Below are 25,829 nucleotides of genomic sequence, written 5' to 3'. Positions count from 1 at the left end.
CCGCAAGCAGAGGCTACTCTGGCAGCAGCCCCTGTCTGCAGGCTGCTGGACCAAGCCTGCTGGACAAGCTCCCCCTGCTGTGGCTCTGCCTTTCAAATGTAGTAAGGGCCAGGTGGGCAGGCTCTGGAGGCTGATAGAGGAATAGTGATTCAACTGCCCGATATGCCTAAGCTTATAAGGTAGTCTACAACTTGAGTAATCACTTGCATCCCTAGGCCAGGGCAGGGTGTGTGAGACTGTCCCACTCACTTGCTAGGCTGGTGCTGAGGGGCAAGGCCTAGGGGTGATTCTGAGGCAGTCGTGACACTTGTGCTGTGTCAGGGTTGTGGCTGTAGAGTGATCTCCCACTTCTGCGCATCCAGGGACTTGTGCTCCCCAATACTGTGTTTGAACTTCAAAGTTTATTTATTGACAAATAAAATAAGCAGTTCATCATGGCTTGTTTAGAATCCAGTTAGGGTTGCCAGATGGTTTCAACAAAAATACTGGACACACTTGACATTACATCACAATCTACATAACGTCTTATTTAGATAATACCGGACATTTATTTTTTTCTCATTTATATTTTCTCAATTTGTTTCCTGAACAGAAAGGTCAAATACTGGACTGTCCGGTTCAAAACCGCACATCTGGCAACCATAAATCCAGTTCCAAGAAGGCCCTGTGTGAAACTGAGTGCCTCACCCTTCACCCCAAGTTATATATCAAGCCATCTGTACAATGCTATATGGAAAAACAGAAAAATATTATTGACCCTTATCACCAGAAACTTGCAGGAGATTTTATTGCCATTATCCAAGATTTCAATCTTGTACCAATGTAAATGTAGATTAGTAATAAAATCATTCAGCACCTTTTAAAAACCTAATCATAAATATTTAATTTAATGATTTACCAAGTAGTTCATTACATGGGCTGATCTACATATCAGATAAAGCTTATTTTTTCCTGAATTTAATTAGATACAAAAAGCTGTAAAGGAATATGTTTGAGTTGTGATATCATCCAGCAGCAGCATGGATTGAATTCTGCACCTATAGCATGGATGTCTACCATTTAAGCTACTGAAATAGGTTAACTGGCAGAAGTAGTCTGTTGTTCCAGAGTGGTAAATGGTGGGCCATAAATATTACGTGCTGGTTTCGGGAGGTGGTAGCGGTAGCCCAGCTGAGCTCTCTTCTCTGATTTATCCTAGGAGCTGGGGAATATTTGCCCTATTTTATGTTCCTGGAGAAGGGAGAATGAGATGCTTGAGCCCTATGCCCGGCAAATGGGACAGAACAGGCTCCTGAAAGGGGTACAGTAGTCTGGAAAGGTTGAGAATCACTAGTTTAGTCCTGTCTCCTGGTTTCCCAACCCCTGGTGTTCCAACAGTTCCCAAACATTTCTAGTACAGTGTGTAATGCTATGGTTGCAGCTGCTGCTTTGGTGGCAGAGTAAAGCCTTTTCTTTGAGTGTTGTCGTTTGGCAGCATGCCAAAATAATAACCAGAGTCTTCCTGTGGAATGCAAATAGCAGTAAGGAAATGGCAATATTTAAAAAAAAAAAAAAGTTTATAATTGAGGTAAGCCCAAACAGAATTTCACGTGATAGTGAAAAGACACTTCTCTAGCTCAAGGATTTCATCTCTGCTGATTTTTAGTGTCCCTTTGCAAACAATGAAAGCATTAGACCTTCTCAAAAAGAGGTCACAAGAATAATTTTTATGCCAAGTGTTAGGTTACCTAAATATTGTACAATACAGGCTCCCACTATCATCCAATTTCTTTGTTGAAAGTTCTTCCATGCTTCAAAAAACCCACCACCGACAGTGTTTAAATTACCAATGATTTTTAAATTATTAAATATCAAAGTTAAAAATTATTAAAGAACTGTGAAGCTACCGACTTGATATTTTGTAGAACTGATTCTTGAAATATTGGTTCAAGTCTGTCGTCGTCTTTATTCAAATGATTAGCAACACTTCCTTTTTTGCAAACTTGTGTGCCTGATTTCATACTTCTGTTCAAAATATCAAACACATTCATTTTGAATTTTCAAACTGTATCATGAAAAGGGTGTTGGACATAATCCGCGCTGACTGCAAAAGTCTAGATAAAGCACATAGCATTGGATCTCATTAAGGGATTTGGAGAATGACAAAGAAAGAGGCCAAGTGCCAGAAATGCAGGCTTCAGCATCATCTCTTCAAAAATCTGCAAATCCATTGGCATAAAATGTAGCACATGCACATCTGTCCATCAGCCTCTGGAACACATTGTGGTGTGTCCATTCTTGTCTAATGCTATAAACTGCTGAGTTTCATGGAGCTGTCTTATATATTTATTTCAAGATAACAACATCAATCTAGATTCATAATGCAAATACAATATAAACATTCAATCCTTCCCAGCCAACTAGTTCATCAAAACTTCTGCTGTCAGACAATGTGAGGTAATAGGCAGGGTTTTTCAGTATGATGCCCTATGGGTCAACAGACTTTAACTTTGTTGAACCAAGAGTAGGAACAAATTCCTGGATCAAGAATTCTTCCCTAAAACATCCTGCTTCTAGCAGTCTGGCTCTTGTTTAAACTGTTAATGCCACATCTTATCTTCACTGCTGTGGAAACACATGAGGAGTGAGGGAATTTCACAGGTACTAGAGTTAAAAGCATTGAGGTTTTTTTCTTCTGCATAGCCAAGAGTATTGGCTCCTTAGCAGGGTGTATATATGTGAATGTGAAGCTCAGAGTAGGTTAAACCTGTATAATCCAGAACTCTCTTGTCCAGAAACATCTGTTGTCCAGAAGGATTTTAGTTAGCCGGATGTCCACTTTTCATGGGTATGGCCAAGTTTCCCATGGTCCCATAAAGTTTTTACTGCCATCAGTCTTAGCTCTGTGTTTTCTTCTGTTATTTAGCTCTAATTTACCCCTACCTGTCCTCTAACAGCACAGTTAGCAGTGGATGTGTTGGTAATGCTGCTAGACCAGTGGTTCTTAACCTGGAGGTAATTATCCCTCAACAGGTAGTTTAGTATATTTCAGGGGGCATTGATCTGGTCCGCTACACCCACTTCTGATAGAGTAATACCAACGAAGAAAAATATGTATTAATTATATTGTTAAATTGAAATAACACCAAATAACAGTGACATCAGTAAATTGTGTAATTTACTTTATTCAACATATTTTAATGTTGTTCCTTGTGAGGTGATGTTGTTGTATGAGTCATGCAATAACAGTGCACATTGCAGCACAACTTGATCTGACTTCCATAGACATGTTCAATCCTGTTACCGTTCAGCTCCTATAAAACCACTAGCAAACCTATGGTGGAGCAGCCCCTGTGGGTAGGGCTCCAGGATTTCAGTAGATGGTGGCAGCGTCACCATGTTGTTAGCTACTCGTGGCCCCCCTCCTTCTCTGGTGCCAGGAAATCCCCTCCCTCTGCACATGCTGTTCCTCTCGTGCCAGCTCTCAGCTGTGGTTTGGGCTGCTGCCTACAGAGAAGAGGGGCACGCACTGCTGGAGGCAACAGGGGACGGTCTGACTCTAGGACGCCCCCACCTCCCAGATTGTCTGTCTCCTGTAGGCATCGATCCGCTCCCCTGGCCCTCCCCTGCTCCGGGACTTGAGCAGGATAATTCCTGGCAGTTGGGGGTGGCATGTCCCTAGCCATAGGGCTGCCACCACAACCCACCAGCAGCTCAGCCGCCCAGCCTCCCCTCTCCGCCCATGCTCCGGGGCGGCAGAAGCTACACGGCCTTCTCTCTCCCCGCACCTCCATCCTTCTTGCACAGCCCCTTGGTCAAGACTCTGCATCTCCAGCCCCCTTGTTCATCTCTTCCATCGAGACCCCATGCCCCCAGCCCACTCTAGTACCCTTTCCCCCAGCCTGACACCTACCCCCAGCCTGCTGACTGTGGACAGTATGAAGCACAGCAAACTGAAGGACTATTTTGAATGAATCCCTTAAGAGTTTGTAGGAAAAAATACTGAATATTTATTTTAAAAGGAACACATGTTGAAATCCTCTCCTTCAGATTCAACTGGTCAGTTTGCAAAGACAAGTGAAGCTATTCTTGAAGCATCCTATTGTATTGCTCTCCAAATTGCGGAATGTAAAAAAACCTCATACAATAGGAAAGGATCTCATCAAATCATGTCTGGTTGCAGCACTGAGGCTTGTTCTTGGGGAGCAACATGCAAAAAAGATGGATCAGATATCACTTTCAAACTGCATCATGAAAGGGCACATTTCTGAGATGAGCAAAGACATTTTGGGTCAAATAGTTGCAGAGATGAAAGCTAGTCCCTACTTTGCACTTCATCCAACAGAAGAATCAACATGTCACCTCCTGTGAACAGTTACTTGTGTATGCTCAGTACATAAAAAGTTCCTCTGTGAAGGAGGAATTCCTATTCTCTGAATTGCTGACCACTATTGCATGTGGAGAAAATGTATAGAGAAAATTGCAGAATTTCTTTGTCGATAAGAGGTTACAGTGGACAACATTAGTTGGTATGTGTACTAATGGAGCACTGTAGATGATGGGAATTCATTCTGGGGGTAAGGCTCAAATAAAGCAGATCGCCCCTCGTGCCTCATTCACCCACTGCATGCTTCATAGATACACTTTGCCTGTGAAGACACTTCTGCCAAATCTTAGTGAATTGTGCTGTGCAGTTAAAATTGTTAATCATATTCGAGGTAGTGCCACAAATTCCAGAATGTTTAAAGTATTATGTGAAGAGGTTGGAGCAGAATTTAGTGCATTTCTGTATCATAAAGAATTTCTCTGGTTATCATGCGGGAAAGTCTTAAACTGAGTACTGCAACTAAGAAAAGAAATATCAGTGTTCTTTGAAAGAGAGAGCTCTGCTAAAGAGCAAGAATTGTTTGAGAAAATAATGGACCATACATTCATTCTAAAATTGGCATACCTTGCAGATTTTTTTTTTACTGAAATTAATCAGCTAAACCTCTCTCTACAAGGAAATATGGTGAATAGTCTCAGCTCAAGACAAGGTTTCTAGCTTCCTCAGCAAGTTCCACGTTTACCAACATTAGGCTGAAGCTGGTGCTGTATCCAGATATGTGGTTAGAATTGACAATTCTGCTTGAGCCAACCAAGCAGAAATGTTCATTTGCTGATGATATCATAAGACATTGTCAGTAACAGACTCCATCAGTGGATACTTTCCAGATATAGAACAGTGTCTCATGAATGCATCTATTGTGAGACCATTTACAGTGGAAGAAAAAGTAATTGAAGACAGGCATATCAAGGTGAAAGCAGAATTCCTTGGTTTGCAAAAAGATAACACATTGAAAGCAGATATTCAGGATTCTGATCTGGCAACTTTTTGGCAAAAATCTAGTTTAGAATACCCAATTCTCTCTGACAGACCTCTCAAACTTCTAATCCTACTTGCCACTATGTATCACTGTGAGGCTGGCTTTTCTACAATGGTCAACATTAAAACGAAGGCAAGGAATAGATGGGATCTTAGTCATGGCTTCAGATGTGCATTAGCTGTGACACAATCTCATATCTCTAAGCTAGTCAAACAAGCAGTATCAACCTTCACACTGAAAAATTCTTCAGAGAAATGCTATTTGTGATGTGTTTTCATTTTTTGAATAACGAATCTAATATAATAATACGTTTAAAATACAATAGGTGTTCAATTTTGTTCAACATAATGTATGAGAAAACAAAATACAATGACTAATTGTAATTTTCTTTTTGTCCATTGCCATTTTTAAAAGTGGGAGAGGTCATTTTGGTTTATTGGTTAAGCTTAAGGGGTAACTGTGCCAAAGGGTTTAAGAACCACTGTGCCAGACCATATTGACCTCCTGTGGTCCTGAGCAACAAAAATGATTTAAAGACCTAGAAAATCTGAGCTATGAGGGAAGACTGAAAAAATTGGGCTTGTTTTAGTTTAGAAAAGAGAAGGGAAGTTTAGGTTGTACATTAGGAAAAACTTCCTATCGGGGGGGATTAAACACTGGAATAAATTGCCTAGGGAGGTTGTGGAATCTGAAGATATTTAATAGTAGGTTAGATAAACATCTATCAGGGATCACTAGACTTGATGATCTTTTGAGTTTCCTTCCAGTTCTAGTATTCTATGATTCTGTTGAGCAAAAGTTAATGAAAAATTTGACTAAAAGAAAAACCCATTTTATTCACTTCAGCTTTCTAAAAGTTCAGTCAGGTAAACCTAACACACTAAACTGCAAAATGTATTTTTGACACTTTAAATTGTAATTGTTGTACAATTCAAATGATGGAAATGGCCATTTTACTAAAGTGATGCCATTTGCTACACTGGCAAGAGGGAGCCAAATGGTTGAGATTTGAATTTTTTGCATAATAAATTAGTGAAACTGAATATATTTTTAAAATGTAATTACTTTTTACTACTTTGTTTACTTTTTACATTTCTAAATAGTTGGATTTTCTGCATCTCCTTTCTTAGCCAGTTGCTGAAGTATTTGGGTTATAAATATGACAATGTAATTTTTTTAAACTGTTTCCCTTGATTTTTTTAAATTATAGAAATAGTTCAGTTGATTATCTTTGTAAAAATTTGTTTTAACAAAACCTAATTTGAATCTTACTTGACTTGTGTCCCTTTGACAACATTTACTTATTTCTTTAGGACCTGAACAAGCGTTTGTCCCTTCCTGCAGACATCAGGATACCTGATGGATATTTAGAAAAGCTGCAGATAAACAGTCCACCATTTGATCAACCCATGAGTCGGCGTTCTCGTAGAGCATCACTAGTAAGTTTCTGTTCTTTGCTTCTGAAACTGTTCTCTACTTCAAAAGTGGCTGTTCCATTCATATCTCTTCATGCCATGTATTTTCATATTGTATATTTTTAACGCTATTTCAGACTGCTAGGTGCTGAGTGCAGCCAAGAGATGCCCAGCACCCTTGACTCTTCCTATTTAAGTATGAGAGATCAGTTCATTTACAGGCTTCCATTAAAGTCAGTAAAATTCCCACTGAATTTTAGTGATGCATATTTTATCCTTAAAGTAGTGCAGTGGTGCACAACCTTTTTTTAACCACAATTTCCATATACTCATGTTGTGACCCCCAAGATAATTTGAGCAGTACAGCGCTTAGCTCTGGCTGGCCAGGGGCTGGGCCCGGCCATTGGTGGCTCCCTAGGAAGACATCTGTGACCCCCTTGGGGGTCACAACCCCACAGGTTGCACTCCAGTGAGCTAGTGCACCCTAAGCCCTGATCTGCACTAGGGAGTTACTTTGAAATAACACACACACACCCTCCCATTCTGAAATAATAAGCAGAATATCCACACTACCAAGCCATTATTTCTAAATAATGGGTTGGTTATTTTGAAATCTGTACTCTTGCTTTTCTCAGAGAATAAGCTTATTTCGAAATAATTATTTCGGGAGTTATTTCATATTTAGTTATTTTGAAATAATTTCCTAGAGTAGACATGCCCTAAGAGGGGAATATATTCACGTTTTTTAATTGTAGAACTCAGGAAGAACAAAACTCCAATAGGAAGTCCCTCTGGCATTCTGTAAATACTGTGATAACAAATATTCTTCATTTCCCAGTGTTATGCATTCCAGATTTTTGTTTTATTTTAAAAAAATAGATTCAAGGTGAAATTAGTTAAATCAAATCAAATATAGCATGCAAAATTATATTTAGGTAACTGCTTTTTAAAATGTGTTTTGAGGAGAGAGCTGAGTGCTTCTAGTTGTGGTGCAACTGTTTTAGATCTTAGAATCTGAATTGAACTTGATTCATAGTCCATTTCCTAGAAGACAGAACTATTACTTCATTTCACATAGGCCATAAAATAGTCATCTGAAAAGTAATAATTTTTCAGTCATTACTGTTCTAGATTGGATTCCTGGATCAGGAGCATTTTTAAGCATAAGAAAGAGAGAAATTAAACAGCTTTATAAATTCTGTTTGCGTTTTTTATTAATCTACTTGCAAGAACATTCTACTCTATTAATTAAAGTGTAAAATATTAAGATGTGAAAATATCTAAAATAAATGCTTATGCAGAGTTGGTATAATTAGCTATGTAAGACCTTTGTTTTAGCTGTAAACACCGTCTTTCCTAATTAATAATATATATTAAAGCTCTAAAGCAGTCTTGTCTAGGATCCCCTCTAGAAAGAAAAACAGTGCCCTCTAATGAAGATAAGGTGCATGTGAAATGGAACATCTGTCACAAGTTGATCAAGGTGTTGGCTTCTTTGCTTTTTGTTTGCTATGGGGGTTTGGTTTTGTTTGTTTTTGGTTTGTTGAGGTTTTTTCAGGACTTGAAAGATATTGTCAGGGCTTCTAAATCTAAAACAAAACCTGCCAACAGTTGTTTTGGTTTCCAGGCATGCCCATGCTGCTTTGTCCTTGTGCTCTGTCAGTTTGCACTGTTCTCATGAAATGAAATGAAACTCCATTCTCTGGGGCTGTGACTGTAGGTTGCCTGCAGAGTAGTAATTACAGTTTACATATTTTCTGAGGACAGATATATGTTCAAGGATTAGTAGAATTTTTAAAAAATGATTTTTAAATTTTTAGACCTGATTATGCCTCTTTCAAATTATAATACTGACATTCTTTCAAGATTGTAATTCTTTGGTGCAGTAGTTCATTTAGTGTACTATTATAAAATGACAAATAGAGTATCGTGAATACTATAATACAGTGTCCTTGGATACCTCGAATGCATCAGCTATTAAAATAAGAGACTGTTTGAACCTGTACATATAGGTACTGATATGCAGACTTGCATTACACCAAAACTAATTAATAAATAGTGATAGAAATGTAGCCGTGTTAGTCTGGCGTAGCTGAAGCAAAATGCAGGACAATGTAGCACTTTAAAGACTAACAAGATGGTTTATTAGATGATGAGCTTTCGTGGGCCAGACCCACTTCCTCAGATCAAATAGTGGAAGAAAGTAGTCACAACCATATATACCAAAAGATACAATTAAAAAAAATGAACAAATATGAAAAGGACAAATCACATTGCAGAACAGGAGGGGGATGCGGGGGGGGGGGGGGGGGAAGGAAGGAAGGTAAGTGTCTGTGAATTGATGATATTAGAGGTAGGGAGAGTGGGATGTTTGTGAGTTAATGGTATTAGAGGTGATAATTGGGGAAACTATCTTGGTAATGGGTGAGATAGTTCAAATGTTTGTTGAGTCCTTTTTGGAAGGTGTTGAATTTTAACATGAATGACAGTTCAGAGGATTCCCTTTCAAGTGCAGATGTAAAAGGTCTTTGTAGCAGAATGCAGGTGGTTAAGTCATTGAGAGAGTGTCCTTTCTGGTTAAAATGGCAAGCAACTGTTTTTTCTTTGTGATCTTGTCTGATATCTGTTTTGTGGGCATTAATCCTTTGGCGAAGTGTCTGAGATGTTTGTCCAATGTACATAGCAGACGGACACTTTCGGCACATGATAGCATAGATTATATTTCTGGATGCGCAGGAATATGTGTTCTTGATCTTATAACTCACTTGGTTAGGTCCAATAATGGCATCAGCAGAATGAATATGTGGACAAAGCTGGCAACGGGGTTTGTTGCAAGGGAAGGTACCAGAGTTGGTATTAGTGTGGTATGTCCTGTGGTGGATGGTAAGAATCATCTTGAGGTTAGGTGGTTGTCTATAGGAGACTATGGGTCTGTCTCCCAGAGCCTCTTTGAGTATGGTATCCTGTTCCAATATAGGCTGTAGTTTATTGATAATGTGTTGGACAGGTTTAAGTTGGGGGTTGTAGGTGATGACAGTGGTGTTATATTGTTGGTTTTCTTGGGTCTGTCTTGAAGTAGATGGTTTCTAGGTATTCGTCTGGCTCTTTCAATTTGCTTTTTTATTTCTCTGGGTGGGTAGTTGAGATTTATAAATGCTTGGTAGAGATCCTGAATCTTCTGGTCTCTGTCAGTGGGATATTAATAAATAGACACCCATTGAAGGAAAGAATAAAAGCTTGCTGTGTTTAAATCATCTTGTATTGTAGGTTTTTTTCTTTAGAGTTGTTTAACTAAAATATGCCATAATTGGTGTCAAACCATCTAGGCAAGCAAACTTTGAATACTGTTGAATATTTGTCTTAAAATAGCTACGTCACCCACCCTCTGGTCTAGCGAAATGATAGATTTTTATTCATGCTAGAGAACATATGTCTTACTCTGATAGAATGTTTTATAACTTTGATACACAGTAGCTTAACATCAAACTACTTTCAAAGGAGTGTAGTGCAACATACATTAAATTGGGTAAGAAATTACATAAGGTTAACACATTTCCACAACTGTTAAACATTCACACCATCTTCTTATAGTACTGGTTCAGATATTTTTTGCGGGGAATGGAATCATGGGACAAGGTAAATTCCATTCCATGATCCCTGACACCACTTTCATTGATCTGCATTGTAGCATCATGAACTTTATAATACAAATGAAATCCCCAACTCTGATTGATTGTTCTTACAGTATTGTTGGCTCTCTGGATTCTATTCCTTAATTAAATAATTGGAGAAAGAGTAAACATTCTGAAATCTGCCAAAATGTACATAAACTCCTTATGTGGATTACAGTCTCTCACTCCCTCAACCCTCAGACTATTTAGTGAATCATCCCTTGAGAAAATGTTTTAAATGCTAGAAAACTATCCATGGACCCTAATACTAGCAATTGGGTTTCATTTCTTCTGCAGTATCGAAAGTGATAACCTGAACTTCTTTTATTCCCTGTAAAACAGAGTTATGAGAGTAATGAATATTGAGTTTATAATGGAAATGAGGAAGCTGCTGTACCTGTTCCACCCTCTGAGTAATTTTTCTTTGCTGTTGTTAAGTTTTAATTTACCCCAAATGTCTTCCAAGAGTCCCGTAAGCAATAGAAAGTGTTGGCAATGCTGCTAGACAATATTGACCTCCTGTGGTCCAGCAAATTCTCAGGTTTGGCACCCATCAGGTCTCAAGGGCGCCAGCCTAGAGAGGTTCAATCTGTAGCAAGGTTTTGTATCAACTGAAGGGGAGCAAAGTAGATTTCAGGGAAGATATGATTGATAGTAGTAAGCAAGCTATACGATGAGGGACTGACCAAACATTTTAATTAAAGGAATAGCAAGAAAAGACAAGATGTTAAAAATGTTTTTGAGGGAGAAGCACCTGGATCTAAAAGTGCAGAGCAAGGAAGGTGGCGGAGTAGTCTAAGAAGATTATGGATGTAAAATCTCATTGAATTGGTTAACATGATAAACATAATGTTTAACCGATTAAAGGAGGTAGGTGGGGAGCTGCTCCAGCACCTACCAGTTAACCAGAATTGGTAAGTATCATCCAGCTAACCTTTAGATCCCCATAGATGACTTCCATGTTACAGGCATTACTGATGCAGTCAGCAGTGACGAACTGGGGAGAGTAGAGAGTTTGGGAGAGAAGATAGGGTGTTCAGTTTGTACCTTCTGAAATTTAAGCTGATAGCTGAGAAGTGATTATGTTAGGAAGGCAGATTGAGCTGATAGATTGGTTCTTTAGAGACAAGTCCTTGTAATATGATGTGCTAAAATAATTTTTGTAACCTAAAACAATTTTATAAAGATTGTTTCACTGCTTTCTCATCTTTTTTCAACAAATGTTTTTAGTTTGTTGAGTATGTGATGTAGACAGTGAAATACTACTCCTGGTTAATTTTTATGTTTATACTAAATGTACCGTCCCTTTGCTTGCATTACAGTCAGAAATTGGATTTGGGAAAATGGAAACTTACATCAAATTGGAAAAGCTTGGAGAGGTTTGTAAAATTGTCTTCAGTAGTGATGATCATTTTGACAATAATATATGCTTTCTTTACTTGGAACTTGCTGGAATGTCTTTGATTTTAAAGATGAACTAAGAAATACTCATTGTATCTCCATCTTTGATAGAGCTCTTGCAGTAGGGTAACCATATTTCCCTATGCTCAATATGGGACACCTGGTAAAATTATTCATATTCAAGCGAGTTCAACAGCAATCAGTCAGAACTAGGCAGTACAAACATTCAAATTAACATCGTCGACTGAGACACTGTTTAAAAAAAATAACGCTAGAGTCTTTTTATTCCCCTTTTTATCTGCAAGGTGGACGCACGCATGCGATCAGGGTGACAGACCAATCTGACCCAACTCTCCCTGCCCATTGCTTTCCATCCTTCTTGCCTGTCTGGGGCATGTAGTATCACAGTCCTCCCCCAACCCCCAGATTTCTTTCGGGCTTCACAGCAGAACATGGCTAGGAGCATCTTTCCAGTACTGTGTGGGCAGGGAGGGATACAAGCTACTTCCAGGCTAAGGGAGTGGGCGTGGGAGGTAGAGATGACGTGGCCTGTATCTTTGTAGGATCATCTCTTCCCTCCTGTCCTGTGCCATCCTGCTCACCTGTGGGTAGAAGCAGCTTCTCCCTTCCTGCCCATAGAAAGGTAGCTAGCACCTCCAATCTGCTGTTGATCTCTGACATAACATAGCTACTTCCTACCACAAGAAATCTCATGTTGTACAAATGCTGCTGTGACTCCATAGCAACACTTTGTAGCTTTAGGAATAACTTGATTGTCATTCATGACGTGTTAATGAGACCTATAAGCATTTTCATGAACAGCCGTGGATCCTTTCCAGCAAACCAGGGAGGTAGAGCACACAGCACAGAAACTATTGAAAGATGGTTCCAAATGCAAAAAGGAGTGCAGGGGTTGCTGGGATGCAAAGTGATTTGCAATGGAGAATTGGGACAGGACCCAATATGCCCTGTGCCTCCCCACAAACCTCTATAGCAGGAGAGAGAGAGGTGCTCTGTGGACCAGCTACCCAGAATCCACTGCTCCAAAGGACATTGCAAGAGATGAGAGCATAGTCACTAAGGGTACGTCTAGACTACATGCCTCTGGCGACATAGTAAAATGAAGCGGCGATTTAAATAATCGCCGCTTCATTTAAATTTACATGGCTGCCGCACTGAGCCGACAAACAGCTGATCAGCTGTTTGTCGGCTCAGCGCGATAGTCTGGACGCTCCCCTGCTGACATCAAAGGTATTTGTTGATCACCCAGGTATGCCTCATCCCAGGAGGCATAACTGGGTGGTCGACAAATACCTTTGATGTCAGCAGGGGAGCGTCCAGACTATCGCGCTGAGCCGACAAACAGCTGATCAGCTGTTTGTCGGCTCAGTGCGGCAGCCATGTAAATTTAAATGAAGCGGCGATTATTTAAATCGCCACTTCATTTTACTATGTCCGGTACCCTAATCTACATGCCTCTGTCGCCAGAGGCATGTAGTCTAGACGTACCCTAAGGCACTGGCAGGTGACAATGTGGACACTCAATAGCATTTTCACTGCTGCATTCTGTGAGCAATGCTGTAAGTGCTAGTGCTTTACATCTGCCAGTGTAGACATGGCCTCAGGAAAAGGAGAGATTATTATCTTCATAGTCTTGTTGTTTCTTCCTAATGATCCATCAAGGTTGATGTTTTGTTGTCTGGTGTATGTCTCCAAAATACACACCCAGTTATAATTGTTATATAGTCCATATTCCCAACTTTAGGTTCAGACATGTATACAGATAGGATAATCTCATTCAGTATATCTTTCCAATGATATCTTACTTAATTGATCTTGCATAAAACATTTCTTAGATATGCCCTATTCATATCAGAAGCATTTCTCTATGAAGAAATATGGAGTGTGATGTCATATGTATACATTAACCCACAAAGCAGTGTCACTGTCACTCAGTTTGTCAGTATACATATGTGTAATGCATATGTGTTACCAAAAACAAACAACAAAAGACCACTGCCAAACCAAGCAGAGCTTCATAGAACTTGGGAAGAGCAAAACTCCCCTAGGAAATCCACTGTGAACAGTTGCTATGAAGATCTGTATTACAGTTCAGCAGTTAGATACTAATGACTACTATACAAACACACAGGCAAAAGTACACATATGTTACTTGATGTTGCAATTATGAATCCTCTGGTTTTGAGATCTATTGTTTCATCCCTTCACAAATGCCTGTCATTTAATTCACCTTTTTACATTTAATGGCTCTATAACCTGATGTAATATTATATATCTTTGTGAAAATGTTAATAAATGTGTAGGGTGATCATCTACATATTTCACTATAATTTCTGAATAGCGTAATGAGCAATACAGGCTATGTAACTGTACCCAAGTTGATACTGCCCCTAATTTTTGATATTTAATATAAACTGATTGATTGTAGCAATCTGCTGAAAAGGAATATCTTCTCCAGTGTAGGAATGTAAAAGAGTAGTCGATTAGTCTATAAGCCTAGATTTATCGGATAGTCAAGTCAATTACTTGCATCCCCTCCCCCCCCCCCCACTGCTTCTATATGTGAGGCAGCAAGGGGGGGGGGAGGAGGAAGAAGGAGGTGGTTCTGGGGGAGCTAGCTTAAAAGCTGGTTCCCTCCCTGAACTGTCTCTGCAGTGCTGCTTACCCCCTCCTTTCCTCTCCTCCCTCCCCTCCCCCCCATGCTGCTACCTCTATCAGAGGGAGCTGGGGAGGACAGGACAGGACAGCTCCTGTCTATGGACAGCCCCAGCTGCCAGGAATGGGGCTGCTTCTGGAGCAGCCTCTGTTTGCAACCAGTGCCAACCGCTGCAATCACCCTCTGTTCACAGCAGCTTGGGCTGGCCAAAAACAGGTTGCTCTGCAGCAGCCCTGTCCACAGGGAAGGGGGGTCCTCACTTCCTGCTGGGACCCCCGCAGAAAGGGTCTGTTGGACCTGGCGCGAGCCAGGCCTGAGCAAGCCTGGCTCAGTCCCATCTTACACTGGATCCAGAAGCTACCTCTGCTGCGACTCTGCTGTTTAAATGTAGCAGGAGCCGCACTGCCTGCATGCCCGGTTCTTACTCCATTTAAACTGCAGAGCCACAATGGGGCTAGCGTCTTCTGAGCTCCTTTCCTTATCGACTAATTATGTAGTCGATACAAGTTGTATCCACTACATGATTACCCAATTGCCCGCCTCTTAACATCCTTTCCCAAGTGCCTCTTACAGTTATGGAACATACGTTTTCTGGGTGGTCTTTTGATGCTTGCATTGGAATACTGAAGCAAACACCAAACCGGAGCTTCATAATCTATCATGTGCATCACATCAGCAAAAATGAAAAATTGTGTTTGTTTTATCTGTCCCATTCCTGTTCTCATGTGAAATTAAAAGTGTGATGAAAGTATTATTATTATTTTTATAGTCTTTTGCATTTCCTTGATATAGTCTTCAAAGATTTGGGCCTGACTTTCAGAGGTATTAAAATTGCAGCTCCCATTTACTTAATTTAGGGTTGAGAGTGCTCACCTATTCTAAAAGTCAGGGCCTGACATTGAAAATCATCAGGTTATGCTTGTGTGAAAAATAAAAACAATATATTGAGTCACTTCTATAAGCTGCTGCTACCAAATGAAGCAAGTCATAGAATCTGTCATAGATTTTATTTGGAGATAGAGAGAGAGAGAGTGTGTATTGCTCTTTCCATAGGAAAAAAAAGTTTAAAATGTGATCCTTTTCCCTTCCCACAAAGGGTACTTATGCAACAGTTTATAAGGGAAGAAGTAAATTGACAGAGAACCTGGTAGCTCTAAAAGAAATCCGACTGGAACATGAAGAGGGGGCACCATGCACAGCCATAAGAGAAGGTGAGAAAATGGTGTTTTTTCTTTATTTAAAAAAAATCACTAACTGAAATGATACAGTTTGGCCAAAGTACTGATGCTATTCTCATGTCAACTGAATATTACAATGACTAATGCTACTTATTATGTGGGGTACTACAATCAAGGTAAATTAATTGTGTTCTAATATTGAGACTCAAATTTTAAATGTATTTCATTTATATTCTCAAATTATATATATATTTCACTTGTATTCTCAAATACATGGAGTTTTCTAAGTGTAAGAAATTACTGAGTCTTTTATAATTTTTAATTATAACAGAAGCAAACATCTTTCTGGAGTATAGAGTATATAGCATTACCTTACTAACTTATACAGGCAGTCCCCGGGTTACGTACAAGATAGGGATTATAGGTTTGTTCTTAAGTTGAATTTGTATGTAAGTCAGAACTGGTACATATTGTAGGGGAAACTCTAGCCAAACATTTCTCCAGAGCTCAGTTTTATTCTCCCACACCTCACTTCCCTCAGTCCTTTATTCTCAAGTTGAGGTGTCTGCTGAGAAAAGCTGCTCCGCGTCTCCCTGGTCTGCTGGGGGGGCGCAGCTAGTGCGGGGTTGCCTCACCCCGTTTGTAAGTAGGGATCCGATGTAAGTCGGATCCATGTAACCCGGGGACTGCCTGTACTTGAAATACCGTCTGTCCATATAGCGTATACATTAATTATAACTGCAGTTCAGTGGTATGTGTTCTTGTCTGTTTTATAGTGTGCCCAAGATTAACTTGTCTTGTTTTTTAATTTTTCCTATGGGTTAATTTAATGTTTTATGAAATATTAAAATCAGTAAATTAGTTTATATAGTAATTTAAATAACTTTAACAAATAACTCATGAATTTGGATTATATGTTAATTAATGTTACTTAATTTTTCCCTCAAGCCCTATCCTTAAGCTTTAATTTCTTTTTTTTTGCAGTATCATTATTAAAAGACCTGAAGCATGCAAATATTGTAACTTTACATGATATTGTTCACACAGACAAATCTTTGACTCTCGTCTTTGAGTACCTGGTAAGCACTGTAAAAGTAATAAAGCTTTACATTTAAAGGATTTGTCAATAAAGTCTTATTTATTTTTCTATCTAGAGAAACACAAACATGATTAACTCTACAGTATATTTTTAAAAACAAATAATTGAAGGACTTGCTATTATTCTGTCATCATAATGTTTTCCTACATAGTGTCCAGTGGAACATGAAAGCAAATAGTATGTTTCACAGACAGCTATTAACATTTTCAGACATAAAATTCACTGTCAGATTGTGATAAATTGCTTGGTATGGGTCTGACTAATTGGTACAGTAAGTAGCAGATTTACCTGGCATTACTCAGGTCCTTAACTCAATGAAGTGCTTTTTTTAAATAGAAGGAAAATGTACACACTTTGTTTAAAGGATTGTATTTTTCAAAAATGTGTTATTTTTATTAAGTTAATTTTTATTTCAGATTTCTTTAAAAAAGGATTGTTAAAATGTGTCTGTTTAATTTTTTTAGTAAATATTTTTAAATGGGAATTCCATGAAGTGTTGTTTTTTTTCCCTTAAGCATTGAATTAGCTGTGCCAAAAAGAGTACTACTCCAAACTTTTCCGTTTTATCTCTTTTTTTCTGTAAGGTTTGAGAAGCAATCCTATTCCAAGTTCATCCTTTGTTTTTGGCTCATCTTAGTTCAGTCTCTTTCAACATTTGCTCAGTTATGTCAGTTCTGAGGACTGTACCTGATTTGGAGATTATCTCTTTTCTGTTTGGTTTTATGATACGCAATCCCATTCCTGGCACATACTGTTTTCCTGGCACAACCAAAGCTTTACATTGCTTTAAGTTATGATAAGAGGAAGCTAAGGACCAAATTTGGTGGTCCTAGCTCTTATCATTTGGGAGGATTTCTTGATCAAAGAGACAGACAAACTCTAAAATATATAGTACATTATTGCGCTACTGGACCAAATGCTCACTTAAACCAAGATTATGTCATAGAAGAAAGTGGACAGAGAATAAAATAATTGCAGTATTATGTTGAATGATTTTGGTAGTGTGAGGCACCTAGCATACTAGTTCTTGTTGTTAAACAATAGGGAAAATTAGTCTAGACTACACATCTGTCGACAGAGAGATAGATGTAGATTAGGCACATCAAAATTGCTAATGAAACAGGGATTTAAATATCCCGCGCTTCATTAGCATAAACATGGCCATTGCTTGTTTTCGAAACGGAGCTTTTTTTTAAAAAAAAAAAAAAAAAAAAAAAAGGCAGTCTAGAAGCGGATCTGTCAAAAATAAACCCTTTTTCAACAGATCCTATATTCCTCAAAAAGTGAGGCTTACAGGATCTGTCGAAAAAGGGTTTATTTTCGAGAGATCTGTGTCAAGACTTCCGTTGTTTTTTAAAAAGCTCCACTTCAAAAAAAAGTGGCGGCCATGTTTATGCTAATGAAGCACAGGATATTTAAATCCCTGTTTCATTAGCAATTTCGACGTGCCTAATCTACATCTCTCTGTTGACAGAGAGGTGTAGTCTAGACACAGCCTAGTAGTGTAAAAATAACCATTTACATCTCTGTTAAAATAAGGGTGTTAGATATTATGGCCTACATTTTCAAATGTGGGTACCTACAGTTAAACACCTAACTCACTTGCCTGCATGAGACACATCAATAAGTCATGCTTTATGTTAGCTTTTTTCATTCCATATTACATATATATTTATTGAAATTACTCTAACCATATATATGCAAATTGTGATGAAACATCTGAAAGTGTAGTGCACAGAATTCATGAGAACTTTCTTTTCTAAATAAAGGGAATGACTAATACATAAAATTTAACATAATATGTAGCCTTTGCAGGGAGGAATAAAATGTAGTATAATAAATAGTACAGATTTGAAAGTGTTGGGCGAGTTTCTGCACAGAATGCTTTTATTTTCCTTGAGGAGAAAAAAAATCTTAGTTTTTTTCTTTTTGTTTGTTTGCTTGTTTGATGAAAACTCAAAATTCTGCATAGCAAACAGATTCAAAAGCTTAATTTTTCTGTCAAAAATGTTTTATATTCAACACTAGTGTTTGGGTTTTTTTTTACAGGACAAGGACCTAAAGCAGTACATGGATGACTGTGGTAACATCATGAGTATGCACAATGTAAAGGTGAGTAAATCTTTTTAATTTTAGTGATTTATTTCAAACATTTTTGTTCTGATTTTGAAACTCTATAGAACTTACAACTTAGGTGCTGACAACTACTCTTTCTGCTAATAAGATACAATCATATTGAAGAGTTTAAACGTAAAAATTATGGCTTTAGTTAAGTTTTGTTCTTTTTTGAATATTTTTCTCTTAAAAAAAAAAAAGAAGATTTTTAACAGAACTATATGTCATCTTTAAGGACAGTTATGTCCCATTCCAAGACCTGGGCCACATCTACATTTGAAAATTTTGTTGATCTAACTTGCGCCAGTATATAGCCACACAGTTAAATCGCTTGTGTTTGTGCACACTTGGCTCACTATGTTGGCAGTCCTCTCTGGGAGCGCTTGTAGCAATTGTATTGTCAATTAGGGGCATTATGTCAACTATTACTGGCTCCTGAAAGCTAGTAACAGTCGACATAAGCAACACAACATCTACACTGGCGCTTCATCAAACTAATTACATCGAGCGTGATTCTTTGTCACTAAAGAGGTAGTGGTACTAAATTGACACGGAGAGAATGTGTGCAGGAGTAGAATTTAATTGAAGATGCTTCTACAGTTAGATCAACACAAAGCCACTCACTTCAACCTAACCATGTAGTGTAGATCAGGCCTTAACCTGTAGATTCGGCATTCTGAGACGTATGTGTTCTCTGGCACGGTCGCATGACCCGTGCAGGCTTAAGTCCTTCTGTGCAATGGGATAGTCCAGGGGTCGGCAACCTTTCAGAAGTGACATGCCAAGATTTGACTTATTCACTTCTATTTATGGATCTGTGTGCTGAGAGGAGGCGGCGGCATGGTCAGGCTGGGTATAGTGATCATATTTTCTGAACAAGCTGCAGCTAGGGAGAACAGCTTTATTTAAAATGAAGTTTGTTAAACTAACATGAGAAAGTTGAAGCGCTTAATCTGTTTAATAATTTAAATTAAGTACAATATTAATTTATGTCCAACATAAAAGATTTCAATGTTTTCTTTATGGCATGGGTAGGGCAGCTTTTTTGTATTGGGGGCCACTGACCCACAGAAAAATCAGTTGGGGACCACATAAGTGAAAAGCAAAAAAAAAAAAAAAAAAACCCTCCAAAAACCTGCAATCTTCACTGATGTGGCCCCCAACTAAGACACCTCACTTCTCTGGCGCTCCAGCCTTATAGGGTGAAGGGAAGGGACAGGAAGGATTGAGGTTCAGGGTTTCCCCTAGGCCAGATTTACTTTTCTAGGGTTCTAGAGTTAATGGATTTTATGGACTCCCTTGGGCTTTGGGATAGGGACAAAAATGAGGGGTTCAGAGTGCAAGGCAGGGCTACCAGTGAGTGAAATAGGGATGGGGTGCAGGATCTGGGAGCAAGGTGGGGTTCAGAAGGGGAAGGTTGCAAGGTCTGGGTGGGAGGTGGGTGCAGAAGCAGGCTGAGAGTAAGGTGTTTGGCTAGGTGGAGGTAGCAGGAGCAATGGAGGGTGTAGTGTGTGACCGGGAGGGAGGGTGGCAGGAACAGGGTGGGGGTAGCATGTCTGGCTAGGAGGGAGAGTGTCTGAGCAGGACGGAGGGTGCAGGAGCAAGAGATGGTATCAGAGCAAGTTGGGTGTGCGGGATCTTGGTGGAGGGAGGGAAGGGAGTGAGGGGTATTTGGGTGTGGGTGTCTGGGCATGAGGGGAGATGCTTATCCGGCTTCATGCCCCCTTGCAGCAACTGCTGCTCCCACATGGACCCTGGCCAGCCCTGGAGGCACCTCTGTTGAGGCTCCTCCCACCGCAGCCTAACCTGCTGCCAGGGAAGAGGGAGGGTTCCAGTGGCTGCACAGGTGGGTGGGGCAGGGCTGAGCTGCCACTGCACGTGCCATTGAAAATCGGCTTGCATGCCACTTATGGCACGTGTGCCGTAGGTTGCCAACCCCTAGGATACACCAACTGACATTCACATGGTAGGGGTATAAGATAAAAACCAAGCCTGTAGCTCAGTCAGGGGAGAGAGATTCTCTCTTGCAAAGACTCTCTTGCAATAGAGGCATGATGGTGATAGGCCAAGATTCAGGCATAGCCCTTGGAAGAAAAGCTGTGGAGAACCTTATACAACACACAAGAGGACTGCAGCTCCTGGAAAGGAAGGCTTCAGAGAACCATGTTCCAGAGGGCGAAAGACTGCTATGAGAAGGGTTGTGGTAGATGGATCCCAGGTAGGGTTGCCAGGTGTCCGGTATTGACCTGGACAGTCCAGTATTTTTGCCTCACCCACCAGGCCCCCCGGAGGCACTTTCCCCTCCCCACTTACCTGATTCTGCAGGGGCTTGTCTTGTGGCTGGAACAGAAAAACAAAATAGCCGCCAGCAAAAAAGCCTCTTCTTAAAGGGGTCCTTTTTGTTGTTGTTCTTTTGTTTTGCTCAATAACTTTGGTCTCCCCCCTTTTTTTTTTCCCTCAACAGAATTTTTTTCCTTGTGTGGTGTGGTGGTTTTGGGGGTTTTTTTGGGGGGGGGAAGAGTGAGCTGTTCGGTATTTTTGGGTAAACCGTCTGGCAACCCTAATCTCAGGGGAGGCCTAGAGTTACTGTCTTGCACTCAGAAAAGAGCCAAATAGGAGTAGGGAGGAAACCTTATTCTGATGAAGCCGATACTGTGAAGCCAAAAAGAACTCTGTATTTAAACTAGGGACTTGGGAATGGACCACTTGTGCTTTGACAGACCAAAGGAACTGTTCATATAATTTTGCATAATAGGTTAGTAAAGCAAGGCCTGAGAAGCCAAAACATGGCTGAACTAAAGTTGACAGTTTTACCGAGCCATGTTATAGCTTATACTGGCCATCAGTCAGCTTCATTATTTAACAGTAGGTAATTTGTGTAAAGGATGTTAACTGCTCATTGATGGTGTATAGGGAATATTTCTACACCTGTCAACCTTGAATTTAAGTGCACTTTGTTACTTTACAATTGATTGTTCTAAAAAACCAAAATAAAACTGTGAGCACCCATGTAGGGAAAATTGATTTGGTATTTGCACAATTGTGGATGATGTAAATAAATGTTGTTCTTGTACACTGTTGTGTTTGCCTGCATTCCAGAAGAATTGTTGTCCTTGATCTTGCCTTTACTTTATATTGTAGAGCTTTTTCTTTGTTGAAGTACTATGGGTTTTGATTTGGATATTGGTTACTGTTTGTCCTTTAGTTTTTATGTTTCTAAATTTCTCCTCGTGTCTTTTGGAAGAGAAATCAATTGTCAACCTACATTACTGTTTCTTTTGGGAGAGTGAAAGGAAAAATTCTTCAATGTAAATTCTCATGCCTATTTTAAGGAAAGGTAGAAAAAGATGAAGACATGTTAAAAAAATGTTTAAATGAACATGAATTGAAAGCTCTTGCAGCATGTTTGATAGTTTGAAGCAAGCCTGTTTATAAACTATGCATGCCTCAATGGCCATTTATACCCATGCAACAATATAGTCATAAATAAGTGAGGCAGGACGTAGTGGCCTCCAATCTGCATTTTTAAGATCCATGATCCCAATTTTTTCTACCCCTTATGGAGATACCATTATGATATAATAAAACTGAGATTAAACAGTAAAACCTGGAACTTGGGTATTGGTATGACTTTGTGGAGGACGTGAGGTTGTCATTGGCTACACAAATAAACCTTTTATTGAAAAACTGTTATATAAAAACTGGTGTTTCTAGTCAAAGGCTCTTAATGCATGATAAATCTGTCAGACTGGTTGGCCTTGTGTTCTGCATAAATGTCCTTTCCACTTTCCTAAGCAGTAAACTTCTGAATGCTCACTCACCTTCACCTCCGGGCAGCAATTTAAAGGGGCCAGTAGCAGTGGTGGCTGGGAGCCCTGGGCAACTGCTCTCTTTCTTTCCCCCACCCCAGCCACCCACCCACCCAGTCAGCAAGCCTGTTAGTTTTTGTGCACTAATGTCCTTGAATGCAGAATTAATGTTGCTGGCTTGCCAGCCTGAAGTAATAGGAAGAAGCACAGAGGGTGACAGACTGGATGAAGATGTAAACACAGGAAAGGGAAAAATTAGACACAACGGATAGAGCATAATTTCCCCAATTATATTTCTTTAATGCTTTAATGTTTTGAGGTTATGCATCAACTTTCTTCTTCTGATAGTCACTTTCCCTACTGTACAATCAATACATTTTACTTTTCATGGTCGAGTAGAGTTGCATTTATGAGAGTGATCTGTAGCAATAAGGAATATCAGTCTGGTAATTGAGCATGTTACATGTAAAGACGTTTAGAGTGCAGTACTAAATGCTTATAAAGTAAATAGCCACTTGATTTGCTTTTATTATATAGAGCAAATCACTCTCATAATCTTTGATGTGCTAAGTGTTTCATAATAATGTAGCTGGATGGCATAAATAGGTCTTACATCTTTAAACAATAGTTATGATATTCAGAATACATTAGCATGTGAAAGTGACTTGCTTGTGTAAGAAGGTTTTTGTCTTGCTTGCAATATAGCAATGTAATTGCTACTGTGATAGCTCAAAACCTGCTGTTATGGGAAGAGTAACATGCTGCTTTGTGCATTCACCCATGAATATTTTTGAAAGTCTAATTTGTTTTTCTTTGTAGCTATTTTTATACCAGATTTTGCGAGGTTTGGCCTATTGTCATAGAAGGAAGGTGCTACATCGGGACCTGAAGCCACAAAATCTACTCATTAATGAGAAAGGAGAACTAAAGCTAGCGGACTTTGGTATGGACTGGATTTTATATTTTATTTTTTTGAACAGTGTTTTCTTTAGAGATAGTTTAAGAAAATCTTGGAAATAAACCAAGATGTATAACCCATAAACCTTGTTGAAGCTAGAATCATGTAACGGTAGGAGTGTTTATGTATATAAGTCATTTGTAAGCAGCAAAGAAATTAATCATTGGAAATACATATTCGCACTGTTTCTGTGTGTAGCTTTATCCATTAGGTTATTACTGAAGCCAATATTGGGTAACTGACTAGCTTAATATAGCTGGTGAGATTGTCTCCATTTTTTTTATAGCTTGTGTTCCCATAAAGGGAAAATAATGTTATTTAATTGAGATCATTATACCAGCTCCATGTTGCAGAAGGGGTTTGTATGGTAGCTGAGATACCTCCATTGTGGCGCATACTAGGCTGTGACTTGCAACATGAGCTGGCCTGAAAAAAATAGATTAAGTCCATTGTGTGCTGAATTACCCCTATTGGTCAGCTCACGCGGTTTAAAGCTGCTAGAATTTCAGGCTTGCAGTTCATGTTTGACTTTTTGAAAGTCATCCAGATCATTCTTTTTGTTTGTTAATCTGGTTAGGGTAACAGTTTGATTGTTTGGCTTGAGTGTTTCTGGTTTGTTTGTTAATTTTAGTTTCGGCATCCAACCTGAACTATACCTTATCCCCAAGGCTCTTTCTGTGCCTCTTACAGTGATAAGTTATTTGTATGTTCTCTCTCTGTCTGCGACTCCAGTTTCACACATCGTTTGCTAAAAGTGAGCAGTAACAAAACTACTATCTGAGAAGAACCCTTATACCTGCTTTATGTTCTTTTCTTGGACATTTTAAATTAAATAATTTTTCCTCTCCTATATGAGGTACCAGTTGTATTCACTCTTCATTGGTTTGTTTTATGTATTTATCCCATGGGAATTGTACCATGTTTTCAGAGTAAAATACTTGATGTTCAGTTACAATTTAATCTCCCTGTCTCCAATACATTTTCTCTGGCCATAGCAGACCTTTATACTTCCACTGCAATTAATCTTTTATAGCACTCACTTTCAACTTAGTAGTTAAAACCCTTACTCTACCTCTGTTCCCTCTCTCAGATTTTCTATAGAAGTTGATTTGTAGACATTTGTGATATCACTCTTGGATAGCAGGAAACATTCCACAAACTGTATAGCAACTCCAGTGCTGTTTCTTTTGAATCAGTGGGAACCAAGAGAAAGGATTTGGTTCAGAAATACTTCTGAGACATAGTTGAATATGGAGTCATATGTAGCAAAAAGATGAGAACCCTCAGTCCAGAGCCTGCCTTTGTGTGTAGGTGGCCTGGTTTCTGTGTATTGAAATGGAAAGAGAAAGTTCAACTTCATAGTGTATTGGTCATCAAAATGGTGTGCATGTGAGTTGAAGTGTCAGCTGAGAATGAACTATAGTTGAGATGAAAAGTAACATTAGTGCTTCCTTTGAAATGGGCAATACACATGCCAAATTGTTGCCTTCCCCACAGGGCCCAAGAAACTCCCTGAACACTATCTTGTGGAATTTTCCAACAAATCATTTTGAGCATGTCTGCACTAGGGAGTTATTTTGAAATAACTCCCCTTATTTTGAAATAACAACCCGAATTTTCAGACTACCAAGCCTGTTGTTTCAAAATGAGGGGCTGGTTATTCAAAATAAAATTTGTCACACTTTTTTTTTCTTGTGTGTCAGCTTTGAGAAACAGAATAAGGCATAGTATAATGACAGTGTTAAGTAATGTACTGCTTAAGAAAAGTTTAATAGAATTGAAGATTTATTAAAAGGGAAATTCAGCATAATGTTACTTGATAAATACCCCTCTGATCTTCCCAATTTGGATAATGAATTCTATAATTATAGGGCTTGACATTTTTCCAATAAAACTATGATTCATCTTTAAACATATAGAGCTAGATCATGCCCACTCTTCTTATAATCACCGAGGACAGGAAAAAAAGCAAAGCCTGCTGAAATCATCCACATTTAATCAGTGGAAGAACTATGAAGAGCTAAAACGGAATCTCACAAAACTGAGTAACTGAGAAACAAAATGGCAGATGAAATTCAGGGTTGATAAATGCAAAGTAAAAAACAATTGCAACTATACATATAAAATGATGGGGTCTAAATTAGCTGTTACTACTCAAGAA

General features: G+C 39.1%; 1 protein-coding gene across 1 annotated transcript in view; it reads left to right on the top strand.

The window, feature by feature from the left end:
- The window catches only part of CDK17 (cyclin dependent kinase 17), a 169,539-nt gene that overhangs the window by 124,628 nt on the left and 19,082 nt on the right, over nucleotides 1-25,829 (top strand). The window contains exons 5-10 of the mRNA XM_075933731.1: nucleotides 6,659-6,784; nucleotides 11,754-11,810; nucleotides 15,606-15,720; nucleotides 16,672-16,766; nucleotides 18,836-18,898; nucleotides 23,530-23,653. Of these exons, the coding sequence (XP_075789846.1) occupies nucleotides 6,659-6,784; nucleotides 11,754-11,810; nucleotides 15,606-15,720; nucleotides 16,672-16,766; nucleotides 18,836-18,898; nucleotides 23,530-23,653 (580 nt within the window). The remainder of the gene's footprint in view (nucleotides 1-6,658; nucleotides 6,785-11,753; nucleotides 11,811-15,605; nucleotides 15,721-16,671; nucleotides 16,767-18,835; nucleotides 18,899-23,529; nucleotides 23,654-25,829) is intronic.

This window comes from Pelodiscus sinensis, chromosome 1 (genome assembly GCF_049634645.1).
Source record: "Pelodiscus sinensis isolate JC-2024 chromosome 1, ASM4963464v1, whole genome shotgun sequence".
NCBI classification, from domain to species: domain Eukaryota; kingdom Metazoa; phylum Chordata; order Testudines; family Trionychidae; genus Pelodiscus; species Pelodiscus sinensis.
The sequence above is the reverse complement of the archived record's forward strand: the minus strand, read 5'-3'. Positions and strand labels throughout refer to the sequence as shown.